General features: G+C 42.1%; 1 protein-coding gene across 1 annotated transcript in view; it reads left to right on the top strand.

The window, feature by feature from the left end:
- Positions 1–20,061, top strand: part of LOC124018654 (UDP-GlcNAc:betaGal beta-1,3-N-acetylglucosaminyltransferase-like protein 1) — a 31,231-nt gene that overhangs the window by 9,887 nt on the left and 1,283 nt on the right. Inside the window, exons 3-7 of the mRNA XM_046333991.1 lie at positions 5,266–5,361; positions 6,041–6,165; positions 11,697–11,832; positions 14,682–14,750; positions 15,493–15,564. Of these exons, the coding sequence (XP_046189947.1) occupies positions 5,266–5,361; positions 6,041–6,165; positions 11,697–11,832; positions 14,682–14,750; positions 15,493–15,564 (498 nt within the window). The remainder of the gene's footprint in view (positions 1–5,265; positions 5,362–6,040; positions 6,166–11,696; positions 11,833–14,681; positions 14,751–15,492; positions 15,565–20,061) is intronic.

Here is a 20,061-nt window from a genome sequence, read left to right as displayed (position 1 = left end):
GTCTCTCCCTCGTTCTCTCTCTCAGTATGACTCACCTTTCTCAACGTTCTCTCTCCTCTCCTCTCTGTCACTCCCTCGTTCTCTCTCCTCTCCTCTCTGTCACTCCCTCGTTCTCTCTCTCAGTATGACTCACCTTTCTCAACGTTCTCTCTCCTCTCCTCTCTGTCACTCCCTCGTTCTCTCTCTCAGTATGACTGTCACAACTTTCTCAACAAAAAAATATAATCTTGAACCGCTGATTTGCTCAATGCAAATGTTGGAATTTAGGTTTAGAGAGAGTGGATATAAGGTGGTACACACTCACTCTCTCACACACTCACTCTCTCACACACTCACTCACTCACTCACTCACTCTCTCACACACTCACTCTCTCACACACACACACACTCACTCACTCAATCTCTCACACACTCACACACACACACACTCACTCACTCACTCACTCACTCAATCTCTCACACACTCACACACACACTCACTCAATCTCTCACACACTCACACACACACTCACACACACACACACACTCACTCACTCACTCACTCACTCACTCACTCACTCACTCACTCACTCACTCACTCACTCACTCTCTCACACACTCACTCTCTCACACACTCACTCTCTCACACACTCACTCTCTCACACACTCACTCACACACACACACACACACACACTCACTCAATCTCTCACACACTCACACACACACACACTCACTCACTCACTCAATCTCTCACACACTCACACACACACTCACTCAATCTCTCACACACTCACACACACACTCACACACACACACACACACTCACTCACTCACTCACTCACTCACTCACTCACTCACTCACTCTCACTCACTCACTCACTCAATCTCTCACACACACACACTCACACACACACTCACTCACTCACTCAATCTCTCACACACTCACACACACACTCACTCACACACTCACTCAATCTCTCACACACTCACACAGACACTCACACACACACTCACTCACACACACACTCACTCACACACTCACTCACTTACTCACTCAATCTCTCACACACTCACACACACACTCACTCACACACTCACTCACTCTCTCACACACTCACTCTCTCACACACTCACTCACACACACACACACTCACTCACGCAATCTCTCACACACTCACACACACACACACTCACTCACTCAATCTCTCACACACACACTCACTCACTCACTCAATCTCTCACACACTCACACACTCACTCACACACTCACTCAATCTCTCACACACTCACACACTCACTCACACACTCACTCAATCTCTCACTCACTCACTCACTCACTCACTCACTCTCTTCAGATTCTATAGTATTCAGCTGCCCGTCCAGATGTGTTCCTCCAGTTGCATCTCTAATGGAGATCAGTGATGTGGGATAATCCCAGAGAACAGTAGTGGGGGAAGAAATGGGAGTGTTGTTGATTAGTGAGCTGGACCAGAGTCAGACTGGAACACCAGCTGGGAGAAATGCTGAGTGATTTTTAAACATTTATGTTTAACATACATCTATGACCAATATTTTTTTCTGTGAGTTCAATGTGTTTCTCTAGAGATTAAATCAGATGAATCCTGAACTGTGTGTTGTTGGTCGTTTCCTACAGGCCAATATTCAACATAGTTTAGTGCAGAAAACGTGGTAATTAACTACAATGACCATAAGCCCTCTTGCCCGGTCTGTGTGGGAAGAGAGAGAAGAGACAGAAGACGAGGGATCGAGAGCAGTTGCTGTGAGAGGTGTCTCTACCTGAAAATACATCATCCAAGTGATTGATAGTTGTTGGTATTCAGCAGTTACATAAATCTGAAGAACTACTGACATAGTGATGTTGTCAGACAGCGCAGGCAGCAGGTCTATAGAGATGAGATGATGGAATGAAATAATACAGTTGTCAAATAGAACAAATATATACACAAGTAGAATATTTCATATATATATTTAATATAGCTCTCTAGTCTCTATATGCCATTTAGCAGACGCTTTTATCCAAAGCGACTTACAGTCATGTGTGCATACATTCTTATGACATCCAGTGGTCCAGTCACTTAACAACTAGTGCATCTAAAACTTATGCTCTACCAACTGAGCTACAGAAGTCTCTAGTATCTCTAGTCTCTCTAGTCTCTCTAGTCTCTCTAGTCTCTCTAGTCTCTAGTATCTCTAGTCTCTCTAGCAGGGTGTTGATATCTCACTGCTCTCTAGTCTCTAGTATCTCTAGTCTCTCTAGTCTCTCTAGTCTCTAGTCTCTCTAGTCTCTCTAGTCTCTAGTATCTCTAGTCTCTCTAGTCTCTCTAGTCTCTAGTATCTCTAGTATCTCTAGTCTCTCTAGTCTCTCTAGCAGGGTGTTGATATCTCACTGCTCTCTAGTCTCTAGTATCTCTAGTCTCTCTAGTCTCTCTAGCAGGGTGTTGATATCTCACTGCTCTCTAGTCTCTAGTATCTCTAGTCTCTCTAGTCTCTCTAGCAGGGTGTTGATATCTCACTGCTCTCTAGTCTCTAGTATCTCTAGTCTCTCTAGTCTCTCTAGCAGGGTGTTGATATCTCACTGCTCTCTAGTATCTCTAGTCTCTCTAGTCTCTAGTATCTCTAGTCTCTCTAGTCTCTCTAGTAGGGTGTTGATATCTCACTGCTCTCTAGTCTCTAGTATCTCTAGTCTCTCTAGTCTCTCTAGTCTCTCTAGTCTCTCTAGCAGGGTGTTGATATCTCACTGCTCTCTAGTCTCTCTAGCAGGGTGTTGATATCTCACTGCTCTCTAGTCTCTAGTATCTCTAGTCTCTCTAGTCTCTCTAGCAGGGTGTTGATATCTCACTGCTCTCTAGTCTCTAGTATCTCTAGTCTCTCTAGCAGGGTGTTGATATCTCACTGCTCTCTAGTCTCTCTAGCAGGGTGTTGATATCTCACTGCTCTCTAGTCTCTCTAGTCTCTCTAGCAGGGTGTTGATATCTCACTGCTCTCTAGTCTCTCTAGTATCTCTAGCAGGGTGTTGATATCTCACTGATCTCTAGCAGGGTGTTGATATCTCACTGCTCTCTAGTCTCTCTCTAGCAGGGTGTTGATATCTCACTGCTCTATAGTCTCTCTCTAGCAGGGTGTTGATATCTCACTGCTCTCTCAGTCTCTAGTCTCTCTCTAGCAGGGTGTTGATATCTCTCTAGTCTCTCTCTCTAGCAGGGTGTTGATATCTCACTGCTCTCTAGGGTGTTGATATCTCACTGATCTCTAGTAGGGTGTTGATATATCACTGCTCTCTAGTCTCTCTCTAGCAGGGTGTTGATATCTCACTGCTCTCTAGTCTCTCTCTAGCAGGGTGTTGATATCTCACTGCTCTCTAGTCTCTCTAGTATCTATAGCAGGGTGTTGATATCTCACTGCTCTCTAGTCTCTCTCTAGCAGGGTGTTGATATCTCACTGCTCTCTAGTCTCTCTAGTCTCTCTAGCAGGGTGTTGATATCTCACTGCTCTCTAGTCTCTAGTATCTCTAGTCTCTCTAGTCTCTCTAGCAGGGTGTTGATATCTCACTGCTCTCTAGTCTCTCTAGTCTCTCTAGCAGGGTGTTGATATCTCACTGCTCTCTAGTCTCTCTAGTATCTCTAGCAGGGTGTTGATATCTCACTGCTCTCTAGTCTCTAGTATCTCTAGTCTCTCTAGTCTCTCTAGCAGGGTGTTGATTATTATTATTATTATTATTATTATTATTATTATTATATTATCTCACTGCTCTCTAGTCTCTAGTATCTCTAGTCTCTCTAGTCTCTAGTATCTCTAGTCTCTCTAGTCTCTCTAGTAGGGTGTTGATATCTCACTGCTCTCTAGTCTCTAGTATCTCTAGTCTCTCTAGTCTCTCTAGTCTCTCTAGCAGGGTGTTGATATCTCACTGCTCTCTAGTCTCTCTAGCAGGGTGTTGATATCTCACTGCTCTCTAGTCTCTAGTATCTCTAGTCTCTCTAGTCTCTCTAGCAGGGTGTTGATATCTCACTGCTCTCTAGTCTCTAGTATCTCTAGTCTCTCTAGTCTCTCTAGCAGGGTGTTGATATCTCACTGCTCTCTAGTCTCTCTAGCAGGGTGTTGATATCTCACTGCTCTCTAGTCTCTAGTATCTCTAGTCTCTCTAGTCTCTCTAGCAGGGTGTTGATATTTCACTGCTCTCTAGTCTCTAGTATCTCTAGTCTCTCTAGTCTCTCTAGCAGGGTGTTGATATCTCACTGCTCTCTAGTCTCTCTAGCAGGGTGTTGATATCTCACTGCTCTCTAGTCTCTCTAGTCTCTCTAGCAGGGTGTTGATATCTCACTGCTCTCTAGTCTCTCTAGTATCTCTAGCAGGGTGTTGATATCTCACTGATCTCTAGCAGGGTGTTGATATCTCACTGCTCTCTAGTCTCTCTCTAGCAGGGTGTTGATATCTCACTGCTCTATAGTCTCTCTCTAGCAGGGTGTTGATATCTCACTGCTCTCTAGTCTCTCTAGTATCTCTAGCAGGGTGTTGATATCTCACTGCTCTCTAGTCTCTCTAGCAGGGTGTTGATATCTCACTGCTCTCTAGTCTCTCTCGCAGGGTGTTGATATCTCACTGCTCTCTAGTCTCTCTCTAGCAGGGTGTTGATATCTCACTGCTCTCTAGCAGGGTGTTGATATCTCACTGCTCTCTAGCAGGGTGTTGATATCTCACTGCTCCCTAGTCTCTCTCGCAGGGTGTTGATATCTCACTGCTCTCTAGTCTCTCTAGCAGGGTGTTGATATCTCACTGCTCTCTAGCAGGGTGTTGATATCTCACTGCTCCCTAGTCTCTCTCGCAGGGTGTTGATATCTCACTGCTCTCTAGTCTCTCTAGCAGGGTGTTGATATCTCACTGCTCTCTAGCAGGGTGTTGATATCTCACTGCTCTCTAGCAGGGTGTTGATATCTCACTGCTCTCTCGCAGGGTGTTGATATCTCACTGCTCCCTAGTATCTCTAGCAGGGTGTTGATATCTCACTGCTCTCTAGCAGGGTGTTGATATCTCACTGCTCTCTAGTCTCTCTAGTCTCTCTAGCAGGGTGTTGATATCTCACTGCTCTCTAGTCTCTCTCTAGCAGGGTGTTGATATCTCACTGCTCTCTAGTCTCTCTCTAGCAGGGTGTTGATATCTCACTGCTCTCTAGTCTCTCTAGCAGGGTGTTGATATCTCACTGCTCTCTAGTCACTGGATCCACAAGCAGTCCGGCGCCGCTGAGTGTGTGTGTGTCTCCCCTCTCTCAGGTGTACACCTCTCACGGCCCTACGGTCATCATGCCAACATGGTTCTGCTCCAGGGATTGGTTCCAGCGGGTCGGAACCTTTGACGAGGGCGGCAAGGTGAGACTCCACCCCTAAAACATCTCCACGCAAGTCAAATTTAGAATCTAAAACCAACCACTTATGCAGATTTGAATGATTTGAATGATTTGAACAGTGGGTCCACCGAGTCTGAAAAGGAAGGGAAGTCGAGGGAGGACTTCCCTTTCAGGTGTGCTCAGGGGTTAGAGGTCAAGAAGTGCAAGCACAAGACTGCATCCTCTAATTTGTCCAACGTTAGATCACAAATCCATTTGAATAACGTGTGACCTCACTCTTCCCTTCTCTACCACCTCCTCCCTCATCACCCTCTTCCCCCCCTCTCTTCTCCTGTCCTCTTATCTTTCCCCTCTCTTCTTCTCTCCTTTCCTCTTCTTCTCTCCTGTCCTCCTCTCTCCTGTCATCTTCTTCTCTCCTGTCCTCTTCTTCTCTCCTGTCCTCTTCTTCTCTCCTGTCCTCTTCTTCTCTCCTGTCCTCTTCTCTCCTGTCCTCTTCTTCTCTCCTGTCCTCTTCTCTCCTGTCCTCTTCTTCTCTCCTGTCCTCTTCTCTCCTGTCCTCTTCTTCTCTCCTGTCCTCTTCCCTCCTCTTCTCTCCTGTCCTCCTCTCTTTCCTCTCTCTTCTTCTCTCCTGTCCTCTTCTCTTTCCTCTCTCCTCTTCTCTCTCCTCTCTCCTCTTCTCTCTCCTCTCCTCTCCTGTCCAGGGAGTTCCAGAGGATCTGTTGTGGTTCTATCAGAGTGTTGGTCAGGGAGGAGGTGTGGTCAGAGTGGACCAGTGTTTACTAGTCTACCGCTACCATCAACAAGCTGCTACACACTCTGTCCTGGAGTAAGACATACACACACACACACACACACACACACACACACACACACACACACACACACACACACACACACACACACACACACACACACACACACACACACACACACACACACACACACACACACACACACACACACACACACACACACACACACACACACACACACACACACCATATCCTCCAGCTACACACAGCTGTCCAGCTGACCCCTTCCTGAGCCTCATCCTTGGACACACACACTCAGCTCTGGAATTCCCTTGCCGTGTGTGTGTGTTGCCCTTTCCAACCTCTATAGCGACACACACACACGTAGGACACGCGTAGCGGAAAGCCTGTTTCTGTAAATACTCTGATAGGGAAGACCTCTCCTTCCCTTCCCTCATATCCTCCTCCCTCTCATCCCCTCGTTCCTGTTATCACTCCTTCCTTCCATCTGTTCATCGTATATCTAACCTTGTTGACGCGCTGTCACCATCTACTCCTTTACAAATCATCCTCGCCTCTCTCTTCCTTCTCTCTTCCCTCTCTCTTCCCTCTCTCCTCCCTCTCTCTTCTCTCTCTTCCCTCTCTTCCCTCTCTTCCCTCTCTTCCCTCTCTTCCCTCTCTTCCCTCACTCTTCCCTCACTCTTCCCTCTCTCCTCTCTTCCCTCTCTCCTCTCTTCCCTCTCTCCTCCCTATCTCTTCCCTCTCCTCCCTCTCTCCTCCTTCTCTCCTCTCTTCCCTCTCTCCCCTCTCTCCTCCCTCTCTCCTCCTTCTCTCTTCCATCTCTCCTCCTTCTCTCTTCCATCTCTCCTCTCTTCCCTCTCTCCCTCCCTCTCTCCTCCCTATCTCTTCCCTCTCTCCTCCCTCTCTCCTCCTTCTCTCTTCCATCTCTCCTCTCTTCCCTCTTCCCTCTCTCCTCCCTCTCTCCTCCTCCTCTCTCCTCCCTATCTCTTCCCTCTCCTCCTTCTCTCTTCCAGCTCTCCTCTCTTCCCTCTCCTCCCTCTCTCCTCCCTCTCTCCTCCTTCTCTCTTCCATCTCTCCTCTCTTTCCTCTCCTCCCTCTCTCCTCCTCCTTCTCTCTTCCATCTCTCCTCTCTTTCCTCTCCTCCCTCTCTCCTCCTTCTCTCCTCTCCTCCCTCTCCTTTCTCTTTCTATTTGTCTATCAGTCTTATTTCCAGCTCCTTCTGTTATCTCTCACTTAACTTCTCTCCCTCCCTCCTCCCTCTGTCTCCCCTCTCTCTTCCCTCTCTTCTCCCTCTCTCTTCCCTCTCTCCTCCCTCTCTCTTCCCCCTCTCCTTCTCTCTTCCATCTCTCCTCTCTTCCCTCTCTCTTCCCTCTCTCCTCCCTCTCTCTTCCCTCTCAATTCAATTCAAGGGCTTTATTGTCATGGGAAACATGTGTTAACATTGCCAAAGCAAGTGAGGTAGACAACATACAAAGTGAATATATAAAGTGAAAAACAACCAGAATTAACAGTAAACATTACACATACAGAAGTTTAAAAACAGTAAAGACATTACAAATGTCATATTATATATATATATACAATGTACAAATAGTTAAAAGACACAAGATAAAATGAATAAGCATAAATATGGGTTGTATTTACAATGGTGTTTGTTCTTCACTGGTTGCCCTTTTCTCGTGGCAACAGGTCACAAATCTTGCTGCTGTGATGGCACACTGTGGAATTTCACCCAAAAGATATGGGAGTTTTTCAAAATTGGATTTGTTTTCGAATTCTTTGTGGATCTGTGTAATCTGGGGGAAATATGTCTCTCTAATATGGTCATACATTGGGCAGGAGGTTAGGAAGTGCAGCTCAGTTTCCACCTCATTTTGTGGGCAGTGAGCACATAGCCTGTCTTCTCTTGAGAGCCATGTCTGCCTACGGCGGCCTTTCTCAATAGCAAGGCTATGCTCACTGAGTCTGTACATAGTCAAAGCTTTCCTTAATTTTGGGTCAGTCACAGTGGTCAGGTATTCTGCCGCGGTGTACTCTCTGTGTAGGGCCAAATAGCATTCTAGTTTGCTCTGTTTTTTTGTTAATTCTTTCCAATGTGTCAAGTAATTATCTTTTTGTTTTCTCATGATTTGGTTGGGTCTAATTGTGCTGTTGTCCTGGGGCTCTGTAGGGTGTGTTTGTGAACAGAGCCTCAGGACCAGCTTGCTTAGGGGTTCATCTCTCTGTAGGTGATGGCTTTGTTATGGAAGGTTTGTGAATCGCTTCCTTTTAGGTGGTTGTAGAATTTAACGGCTCTTTTCTGGATTTTGATAATTAGTGGGTATCGGCCTAATTCTGCTCTGCATGCATTATTTGGTGTTTTACGTTGTACACGGAGGATATTTTTGCAGAATTCTGCGTGCAGAGTCTCAATTTGGTGTTTGTCCCATTTTGTGAAGTCTTGGTTGGTGAGCGGACCCCAGACCTCACAACCATAAAGGGCAATGGGGTCTATGACTGATTCAAGTATTTTTAGCCAAATCCTAATTGGTATGTTGAAATTTATGTTTCTTTTGATGGCATAGAATGCCCTTCTTGCCTTGTCTCTCAGATCGTTCACAGCTTTGTGGAAGTTACCTGTGGCGCTGATGTTTAGGCCAAGTTATGTATAGTTTTTTGTGTGCTCTAGGGCAAGAGTGTCTAGATGGAATTTGTATTTGTGGTCCTGGTGACTGGACCTTTTTTGGAACATTATTTTGGTCTTACTGAGATTTACTGTCAGGGCCCAGGTCTGACAGAATCTGTGCATAAGATCTAGGTGCTGCTGTAGGCCCTCCTTGGTTGGTGACAGAAGCACCAGATCATCAGCAAACAGCAGACATTTGACTTCGGATTCTAGCAGGGGAGGCCGGGTGCTGCAGACTGTTCTAGTGCCCGCGCCAATTCGTTGATATATATGTTGAAGAGGGTGGGGCTTAAGCAGCAACCCTGTCTAACCCCACGACCCTGTGTGAAGAAATGTGTGTGTTTTTTGCCAATTTTAACTGCACACTTGTTGTTTGTGTACATGGATTTTATAATGTCGTATGTTTTACCCCCAACACCACTTTCCATCAGTTTGTATAGCAGACCCTCATGCCAGATTGAGTCGAAGGCTTTTTTGAAATCAACAAAGCATGAGAAGACTTTGCCTTTGTTTTGGTTTGTTTGGTTGTCAATTAGGGTGTGCAGGGTGAATACATGGTCTGTTGTACGGTAATTTGGTAAAAAGCCAATTTGACATTTGCTCAGTACATTGTTTTCATTGAGGAAATGTACGAGTCTGCTGTTAATAATAATGCAGAGGATTTTCCCAAGGTTACTGTTGACACATATTCCACGGTAGTTATTGGGGTCAAATTTGTCTCCACTTTTGTGGATTGGGGTGATCAGTCCTTGGTTCCAAATATTGGGGAAGATGCCAGAGCTAAGTATGATGTTAAAGAGTTTTAATATAGCCAATTGGAATTTGTTGTCTGTATATTTGATCATTTCATTGAGGATACCATCGACACCACAGGCCTTTTTGGGTTGAAGGGATTTTATTTTGTCCTGTAACTCATTTAATGTAATTGGAGAATCCAGTGGGTTCTGGTAGTCTTTAATAGTTGATTCTAAGATCTGTATTTGATCATGTATATGTTTTTGCTCTTTGTTCTTTGTTATAGAACCAAAAAGATTGGAGAAGTGGTTTACCCATATATCTCCATTTTGGATAGATAATTATTCGTGTTGTTGTTTGTTTAGTGTTTTCCAATTTTCCCAGAAGTGGTTAGAGTCTATGGATTCTTCAATTACATTGAGCTGATTCCTGACGTGCTGTTCCTTCTCTTTCCGTAGTGTATTTCTGTATTGTTTTAGTGATTCACCATAGTGAAGGCGTAGACTCAGGTTTTCCGGGTCTCTATGTTTTTGGTTGGACAGGTTTCTCAATTTCTTTCTTAGATTTTTGCATTCTTCATCAAACCATTTGTCATTGTTGTTCATTTTCTTCGGTTTTCTATTTGAGATTTTTAGATTTGATAGGGAAGCTGAGAGGTCAATATACTGTTAAGATTTTCTACTGCCAGGTTTACACCTTCACTATTACAGTGGAACGTTTTACCCAGGAAATTGTCTAAAAGGGATTGAATTTGTTGTTGCCTAATTGTTTTTTGGAAGGTTTCCAAACTGCATTCCTTCCATCTATAGCATTTCTTAATGCTACTCAGTTCCTTTGGCTTTGATGCCTCATGATTGAGTATTGCTCTGTTCAAGTAGACTGTGATTTTGCTGTGGTCTGATAGGTGTGTCAGTGGGCTGACTGAACGCTCTGAGAGATTCTGGGTTGAGGTCAGTGATAAAGTAGTCTACAGTACTACTGCCAAGAGATGAGCTATAGGTGTACCTACCATAGGAGTCCCCTCAAAGCCTACCGTTGACTATGTACATACCCAGCGTGTGACAGAGCTGCAGGAGTTGTGACCCGGTTTTGTTGGTTATGTTGTCATAGTTGTGCCTAGGGGGGCATATGTGGGAGGGGATGCTGTCACCTCCAGGCAGATGTTTGTCCCCCTGTGTCCTCTCTCCTCTCCTCCCTCTCTCCTCTCTTCCCTCTCTCTTCCCTCTCTCCTCTCCTCCCTCTCTCCTCTCTTCCCTCTCTCTTCCCTCTCTCCTCTCCTCCCTCTCTCCTCTCTTCCCTCTCTCTTCCCTCTCTCCTCTCCTCCCTCTCTCCTCTCTTCCCTCTCTCTTCCCTCTCTCTTCCCTCTCTCCTCTCCTCCCTCTCTCCTCTCTTCACTCTCTCTTCCCTCTCTCCTCCCTCTCTCCTCTCTTCACTCTCTCTTCCCTCTCTCCTCCCTCTCTCATCTCTTCCCTCTCTCCTCCCTCTCTCCTCTCCTCCCTCTCTCCTCTCTTCCCTCTCTCCTCCCTCTCCTTTCTCTTTCTATTTGTCTATCAGTGATATTTCCAGCTCCCTCTGTTATCTCTCACTTAACTTCTCCCTCTGTCTCTCACTCTCTCTGTTTCTCTTTTCTACCATCTTAACTCTCCAGACACTTCACACTTCTGAGTCAATCCCTCTACGATTACATATCGTGTGTGTGTGTGTGTGTGTGTGTGTGTGTGTGTGTGTGTGTGTGTGTGTGTGTGTGTGTGTGTGTGTGTGTGTGTGTGTGTGTGTGTGTGTGTGTGTGTGTGTGTGTGTGTGTGTGTGTGTGTGTGTGTGTGTGTGTGTGTCCACACTGCGTGTATATATTTCTATGTGTTAATCTAGGTCCCCCTAAATCAAAGCATCAGTGAAACTGCTAAAGGAAGCAATATGGGGACCACCCATGCACAGTGTGTATGTGTTTATTGGATGTGTGTGTGTGTGTGTACACCTGTGTGTGTATTTGACTAGAACCATGGTTTATGGTGGTGGATTAGGGTTGTTTGTCATGGAGGCCCAGTGTTTCAGTCAAACCATCACATCAGAGGAAGAGCTCACTAATGTCTCCATATGATAACTATCAGGCTGTTGTTCTAGGTGTGTGTGTGTGTGTGTGTGTGGTCCATGTCTGTAACTCCTCCTCTGTCCTCCGGTCTCCAGGGAAACCATTTGGAACCTCCGTGTGGCCTTCCTCCATGAGAGAGTTATCAACCAATGGGAATCCTTCACCATATGGAATGCTGGGAAACAGGGCCGGAAACTATACCGCTGCCTCAGTTCCTTCAATCAGAAGAAGGTATGTACCTTTTCAACAGCCAATCGCAAAAGGTTATGCAACACTTGCTAGCCAATCAGGAGAGGTTAACAAAACTCTCAATAGCCAATTAGGTTGCATCTTCCACAGTCAGTGCTCTCTGATTGGTAGGATCAGGTGACCCTCCTCCCCAGAACACAGTGCTGACCTTAGATCTGTTTGTAGGGTCAATGATCCTTTATCCCGTGTCCTCTGATCCGTCATGACAACATGGAGCTGTTTATCCTGTGTCCTCTGATCCATCATGACAACATGGAGCTGTTTATCCTGTGTCCTCTAATCCGTCATGACAACATGGAGCTGTGTCCTCTGATCCGTCATGACAACATGGAGCTGTGTCCTCTGATCCGTCATGACAACATGGAGCTGTGTCCTCTGATCCATCATGACAACATGGAGCTGTTTATCCTGTGTCCTCTGATCCGTCATGACAACACGGAGCTGTGTCCTCTGATCCGTCATGACAACAAGGAGCTGTTTATCCTGTGTCCTCTGATCCATCATGACAACATGGAGCTGTTTATCCTGTGTCCTCTGATCCGTCATGACAACACGGAGCTGTGTCCTCTGATCCGTCATGACAACAAGGAGCTGTTTATCCTGTGTCCTCTGATCCATCATGACAACGTGGAGCTGTTTATCCCGTGTCCTCTGATCCGTCATGACAACACGGAGCTGTGTCCTCTGATCCGTCATGACAACAAGGAGCTGTTTATCCTGTGTCCTCTGATCCATCATGACAACGTGGAGCTGTTTATCCTGTGTCCTCTGATCCGTCATGACAACATGGAGTTGTTTATCCCGTGTCCTCTGATCCATCATGACAACATGGAGCTGTTTATCCTGTGTCCTCTGATCCGTCATGACAACATGGAGCTGTTTATCCTGTGTCCTCTGATCCATCATGACAACATGGAGCTGTTTATCCTGTGTCCTCTGATCCGTCATGACAACATGGAGCTGTTTATCCTGTGTCCTCTGATCCGTCATGACAACACGGAGCTGTTTATCCTGTGTCCTCTGATCCGTCATGACAACATGGAGCTGTGTCCTCTGATCCGTCATGACAACATGGAGCTGTTTATCCTGTGTCCTCTGATCCGTCATGACAACGTGGAGCTGTGTCCTCTGATCCATCATGACAACATGGAGCTGTGTCCTCTGATCCATCATGACAACATGGAGCTGTGTCCTCTGATCCATCATGACAACATGGAGCTGTTTATCCTGTGTCCTCTGATCCGTCATGACAACGTGGAGCTGTGTCCTCTGATCCATCATGACAACATGGAGCTGTTTATCCTGTGTCCTCTGATCCGTCATGACAACATGGAGCTGTTTATCCTGTGTCCTCTGATCCGTCATGACAACATGGAGCTGTTTATCCTGTGTCCTCTGATCCGTCATGACAACACGGAGCTGTTTATCCTGTGTCCTCTGATCCGTCATGACAACATGGAGCTGTGTCCTCTGATCCATCATGCCAACATGGAGCTGTTTATCCTTTGTCCTCTGATCCATCATGACAACATGGAGCTGTGTCCTCTGATCCATCATGACAACATGGAGCTGTGTCCTCTGATCCATCATGACAACATGGAGCTGTGTCCTCTGATCCATCATGACAACATGGAGCTGTGTCCTCTGATCCATCATGACAACATGGAGCTGTTTATCCTGTGTCCTCTGGTCCGTCATGACAACATGGAGCTGTTTATCCTTTGTCCTCTGATCCATCATGACAACATGGAGCTGTGTCCTCTGATCCGTCATGACAACAGACAACATGGAGCTGTTTATCCTGTGTCCTCTGATCCATCATGACAACATGGAGCTGTTTATCCTGTGTCCTCTGATCCGTCATGACAACATGGAGCTGTTTATCCTGTGTCCTCTGATCCGTCATGACAACACGGAGCTGTTTATCCTGTGTCCTCTGATCCGTCATGACAACACGGAGCTGTTTATCCTGTGTCCTCTGATCCATCATGACAACATGGAGCTGTGTCCTCTGATCCGTCATGACAACACGGAGCTGTTTATCCTGTGTCCTCTGATCCGTCATGACAACACGGAGCTGTTTATCCTTTGTCCTCTGATCCGTCATGACAACATGGAGCTGTTTATCCTGTGTCCTCTGATCCGTCATGACAACACGGAGCTGTTTATCCTTTGTCCTCTGATCCATCATGACAACATGGAGCTGTGTCCCCTGATCCATCATGACAACACGGAGCTGTTTATCCCGTGTCCTCTGATCTGTCATGACAACACGGAGCTGTTTGTCCTGTGTCCTCTGATCCGTCATGACAACACGGAGCTGTGTCCTCTGATCCATCATGACAACATGGAGCTGTGTCCTCTGATCCGTCATGACAACACAGAGCTGTGTCCTCTGATCCGTCATGACAACACGGAGCTGTTTATCCTTTGTCCTCTGATCCGTCATGACAACATGGAGCTGCATCTCAAATGGCACTATTCCCTATTTAGTGTCAATAATAGGATCCGATTTGGTCAAAAGTAGTGCACTGAATAGGGAATAGGATACGATTTGGGACACTCTGTGTTGAGACACTGTAGTAGGAGGAGCCAGCTGGTCCCAACTGGTCATAATGGGTCGTGGATCACAATCTACTGTTACACTGACTGATACACCAGGTGTGGTGGGCTGAATCAGAGGTGTGGGGGGCTGCCTTAATCGACATCACGTCTTCAGCACCCGGGGAAGAGTGGGTTAACTGCCTTGCTCAGGGGCAGAACGACAGATGTTGACCTTAATAGTGTGTGTACATACATTTACAAACAGCGGTTTTGTGTGTGTTGGTCAGGTTCGAGCGTTCTGCGACGTGGACGAGAATAAGATCAAGAAAGGCTTCTACACCTATGAGGAGTCCAAGGTGCGACCCTACACTCTAGAACCATAGATACCACAACACTCTAGAACCATAGATACCACAACACTCTAGAACCATAGATACCACAACACTCTAGAACCAAACTACCATAGATACCACAACACTCTAGAACCAAACTACCATAGATACCACAACACTCTAGAACCAAACTACCATAGATGTCTGATCAGATCTTGGAGCTAAGCTACCATAGATACCACAACACTCTAGAACCAAACTACCATAGATGTCAGATGAGATCTTGGAGCTAAGCTACCATAGATGTCAGATCAGATCTTGGATCTAAGCTACCATAGATGTCAGATCAGATCTTGGATCTAAGCTACCATAGATGTCAGATCAGATCTTGGAGCTAAGCTACCATAGATGTCAGATCAGATCTTGGATCTAAGCTACCATAGATGTCAGATCAGATCTTGGATCTAAGCTACCATAGATGTCAGATCAGATCTTGGATCTAAGCTACCATAGATGTCAGATGAGATCTTGGAGCTAAGCTACCATAGATGTCAGATCAGATCTTGGAGCTAAGCTACCATAGATGTCAGATCAGATCTTGGAGCTAAGCTACCATAGATGTCAGATCAGATCTTGGAGCTAAGCTACCATAGATGTCAGATCAGATCTTGGATCTAAGCTACCATAGAAGGAGAAGTCCTAACCATGTTATTATGTTTGTGTCCTTTTCCTCTCCTCATTGTTCCTCCTGTCTTCCTCCCAGGAGAGGCCCAAGCCTCAGATCCCTGTACTGCACTACAGAGATGCGTCTCCACCCTACATCATCTGTGTCAAGCTGGTGAGTGGAAAAAGTGTGTGTGCGTCTGTGTGTCCTGTTGTTCGTTGTTCCGGATCGTATCTCCGCCAGGTCGGTAATCTCTGCTAATGGTATAATGAGCTAGGGCGTGTGCCCTGGCACGCACACACACACGTATGTACAGACACACACACACACACGTACACAGCCTGCTGATCTTTGACTGCAGCATAATATTCTCCCTGATACTTTGACCGGCGCTCACCTTCACACACCCTCTTTAACCAGCGTTTGGCCTCAATAAATATTTAAGTTATAAAGCCTTAGTAACAACCAGACAGGGTATAATATATAACAACCAGACAGGGTATAATATAAATATATAACAGTTATAAAGCCTTAGTAACAACCAGACAGGGTATAATATAAATATATAACAACCAGACAGGGTATAATATAAATATATAACAGTTATAAAGCCTTAGTAACAACCAGACAGGGTATAATATAAATATATAACAGTTATAAAGCCTTAGTAACAACCAGACAGGGTATAATATAAATATATAACAACCAGACAGGGTATAATATAAATATATAACAACCAGACAGGGTTTAATATATATATTCAACAGTTTTAAAGCCTTAGTAACAACCAGACAGTTATAAAGCCTTAGTAACAACCAGACAGGGTATAATATAAATATATAACAGTTATAAAGCCTTAGTAACAACCAGACAGGGTATAATATAAATATATAACAACCAGACAGGGTATAATATAAATATATAACAACCAGACAGGGTATAATATATATATTCAACAGTTATAAAGCCTTAGTAACAACCAGACAGGGTATAATATATATATATATAATAACAGTTATAAAGCCTTAGTAACAACCAGACAGGGTATAATATAAATATATAACAGTTATAAAGCCTTAGTAACAACCAGACAGGGTATAATACATAACAACCAGACAGGGTATAATATATATATTCAACAGTTATAAAGCCTTAGTAACAACCAGACAGGGTCTAATATAAATATATAACAACCAGACAGGGTATAATATAAATATATAACAACCAGACAGGGTATAATATATATATTCAACAGTTATAAAGCCTTAGTAACAACCAGACAGGGTATAATATAAATATATAACAGTTATAAAGTCTTAGTAACAACCAGACAGGGTATAATATATATATATATATAACAGTTATAAAGCCTTAGTAACAACCAGACAGGGTTTAATATAAATATATAACAGTTATAAAGCCTTAGTAACAACCAGACAGGGTATAATATATATATATAACCGTTATAAAGCCTTAGTAACAACCAGACAGGGTATAATATAAATATATAACAACCAGACAGGGTTTAATATATATATTCAACAGTTTTAAAGCCTTAGTAACAACCAGACAGGGTATAATATAAATATATAACAGTTATAAAGCCTTAGTAACAACCAGACAGGGTATAATATAAATATATAACAACCAGACAGGGTATAATATAAATATATAACAGTTATAAAGCCTTAGTAACAACCAGACAGGGTATAATATATATATATATAAACAACCAGACAGGGTATAATATATATATTCAACAGTTATAAAGCCTTAGTAACAACCAGACAGGGAATAATATATAACAACCAGACAGGGTATAATATATATATATAACAGTTATAAAGCCTTAGTAACAACCAGACAGGGTATAATATATATATATGACAGTTATAAAGCCTTAGTAACAACCAGACAGGGTATAATATAAATATATAACAGTTATAAAGCCTTAGTAACAACCAGACAGGGTATAATATAAATATATATAATAGTTATAAAGCCTTAGTAAGAACCAGACAGGGTATAATATAAATATATAACAGTTATAAAGCCTTAGTAACAACCAGACAGGGTATAATATATAACAACCAGACGGGGTATAATATATATATATATATATATATATAACAGTTATAAAGCCTTAGTAACAACCAGACAGGGTATAATGGTATATATAGTTGGTAACATGGCGCTTGACAGGGTAGTGGGTTCGATAATATACCCATACGTAGAATGTATGCACACATGACTGTAAAGCCTTTGGATAAAACCAGAAATGGCATATATTATTATATTATTAATATAAATATATATATATAACAACCAGACAGGGTATAATATACATGTATAACAGTTATAAAGCCTTAGTAACAACCAGACAGGGTATAATATAAATATATATAACAGTTATAAAGCCTTAGTAACAACCAGACAGGGTATAATATAAATATATATATAACAACCAGACAGGGTATAATATAAATATATAACAGTTATAAAGCCTTAGTTACAACCAGACAGGGTATAATATAAATATATATATAACAACCAGACAGGGTATAATATAAATATATAACAGTTATAAAGCCTTAGTAACAACCAGACAGGGTATAATATAAATATATAACAACCAGACAGGGTATAATATAAATATATAACAACCAGACAGGGTATAATATAAATATATAACAACCAGACAGGGTATAATATAAATATATATAACAGTTATAAAGCCTTAGTAACAACCAGACAGGGTATAATATATATATATATATATATATATATATATATATATATATATATATATATATATATAACAGTTATAAAGCCTTAGTAACAACCAGACAGGGTATAATATAAATATATATAACAGTTATAAAGCCTTAGTAACAACCAGACAGGGTATAATATATATATATAACAGTTATAAAGCCTTAGTAACAACCAGACAGGGTATAATATATAACAACCAGACAGGGTATAATATATATATATAACAGTTATAAAGCCTTAGTAACAACCAGACAGGGTATAATATAAATATATAACAACCAGACAGGGTATAATATATATATTCAACAGTTATAAAGCCTTAGTAACAACCAGACATGGTATAATATAAATATATATATAACAACCAGACAGGGTATAATATACATATATAACAGTTATAAAGCCTTAGTAACAACCAGACAGGGTATAATATAAATATATATAACAGTTATAAAGCCTTAGTAACAACCAGACAGGGTATAATATAAATATATATATAACAACCAGACAGGGTATAATATACATATATATAACAGTTATAAAGCCTTAGTAACAACCAGACGGGATATAATATAAATATATATATAACAACCAGACAGGGTATAATATAAATATATAACAGTTATAAAGCCTTAGTAACAACCAGACAGGGTATAATATAAATATATATATAACAACCAGACAGGGTATAATATAAATATATATATATAACAACCAGACAGGGTATAATATAAATATATAACAGTTATAAAGCCTTAGTAACAACCAGACAGGGTATAATATAAATATATAACAACCAGACAGGGTATAATATATATATTCAACAGTTATAAAGCCTTAGTAACAACCAGACAGTTATAAAGCCTTAGTAACAACCAGACAGGGTATAATATATATATATATATATATAACAGTTATAAAGCCTTAGTAACAACCAGACAGGGTATAATATACATATATATTATATAACAGTTATAAAGCCTTAGTAACAACCAGACAGGGTATAATATAAATATTCAACAGTTATAAAGCCTTAGTAACAACCAGACAGGGTATAATATAAATATATAACAACCAGACAGGGTATAATATATATATTCAACAGTTATAAAGCCTTAGTAACAACCAGACAGGGTATAATATAAATATATAACAACCAGACAGGGTATAATATATATATTCAACAGTTATAAAGCCTTAGTAACAACCAGACAGGGTATAATATAAATATATAACAACCAGACAGGGTATAATATATATATTCAACAGTTATAAAGCCTTAGTAACAACCAGACAGTTATAAAGCCTTAGTAACAACCAGACAGGGTATAATATATATATTCAACAGTTATAAAGCCTTAGTAACAACCAGACAGGGTATAATATAAATATATAACAACCAGACAGGGTATAATATATATATTCAACAGTTATAAAGCCTTAGTAACAACCAGACAGTTATAAAGCCTTAGTAACAACCAGACAGGGTATAATATAAATATATAACAACCAGACAGGGTATAATATATATATTCAACAGTTATAAAGCCTTAGTAACAACCAGACAGGGTATAATATATATATTAAACAGTTATAAAGCCTTAGTAACAACCAGACAGGGTATAATATATATATATATATATAACAACCAGACAGGGTATAATATATATATTCAACAGTTATAAAGCCTTAGTAACAACCAGACAGGGTATAATATAAATATATAACAACCAGACAGGGTATAATATATATATTCAACAGTTATAAAGCCTTAGTAACAACCAGACAGGGTCTAATATAAATATATAACAACCAGACAGGGTATAATATAAATATATAACAACCAGACAGGGTATAATATAAATATATAACAACCAGACAGGGTATAATATAAAT

The sequence above is a fragment of the Oncorhynchus gorbuscha genome, unplaced genomic scaffold (assembly GCF_021184085.1).
Source record: "Oncorhynchus gorbuscha isolate QuinsamMale2020 ecotype Even-year unplaced genomic scaffold, OgorEven_v1.0 Un_scaffold_554, whole genome shotgun sequence".
Lineage (NCBI taxonomy): Eukaryota > Metazoa > Chordata > Actinopteri > Salmoniformes > Salmonidae > Oncorhynchus > Oncorhynchus gorbuscha.
Note: the sequence above shows the minus strand (reverse complement) of the source record. Positions and strands in the feature narration are given on the sequence as shown.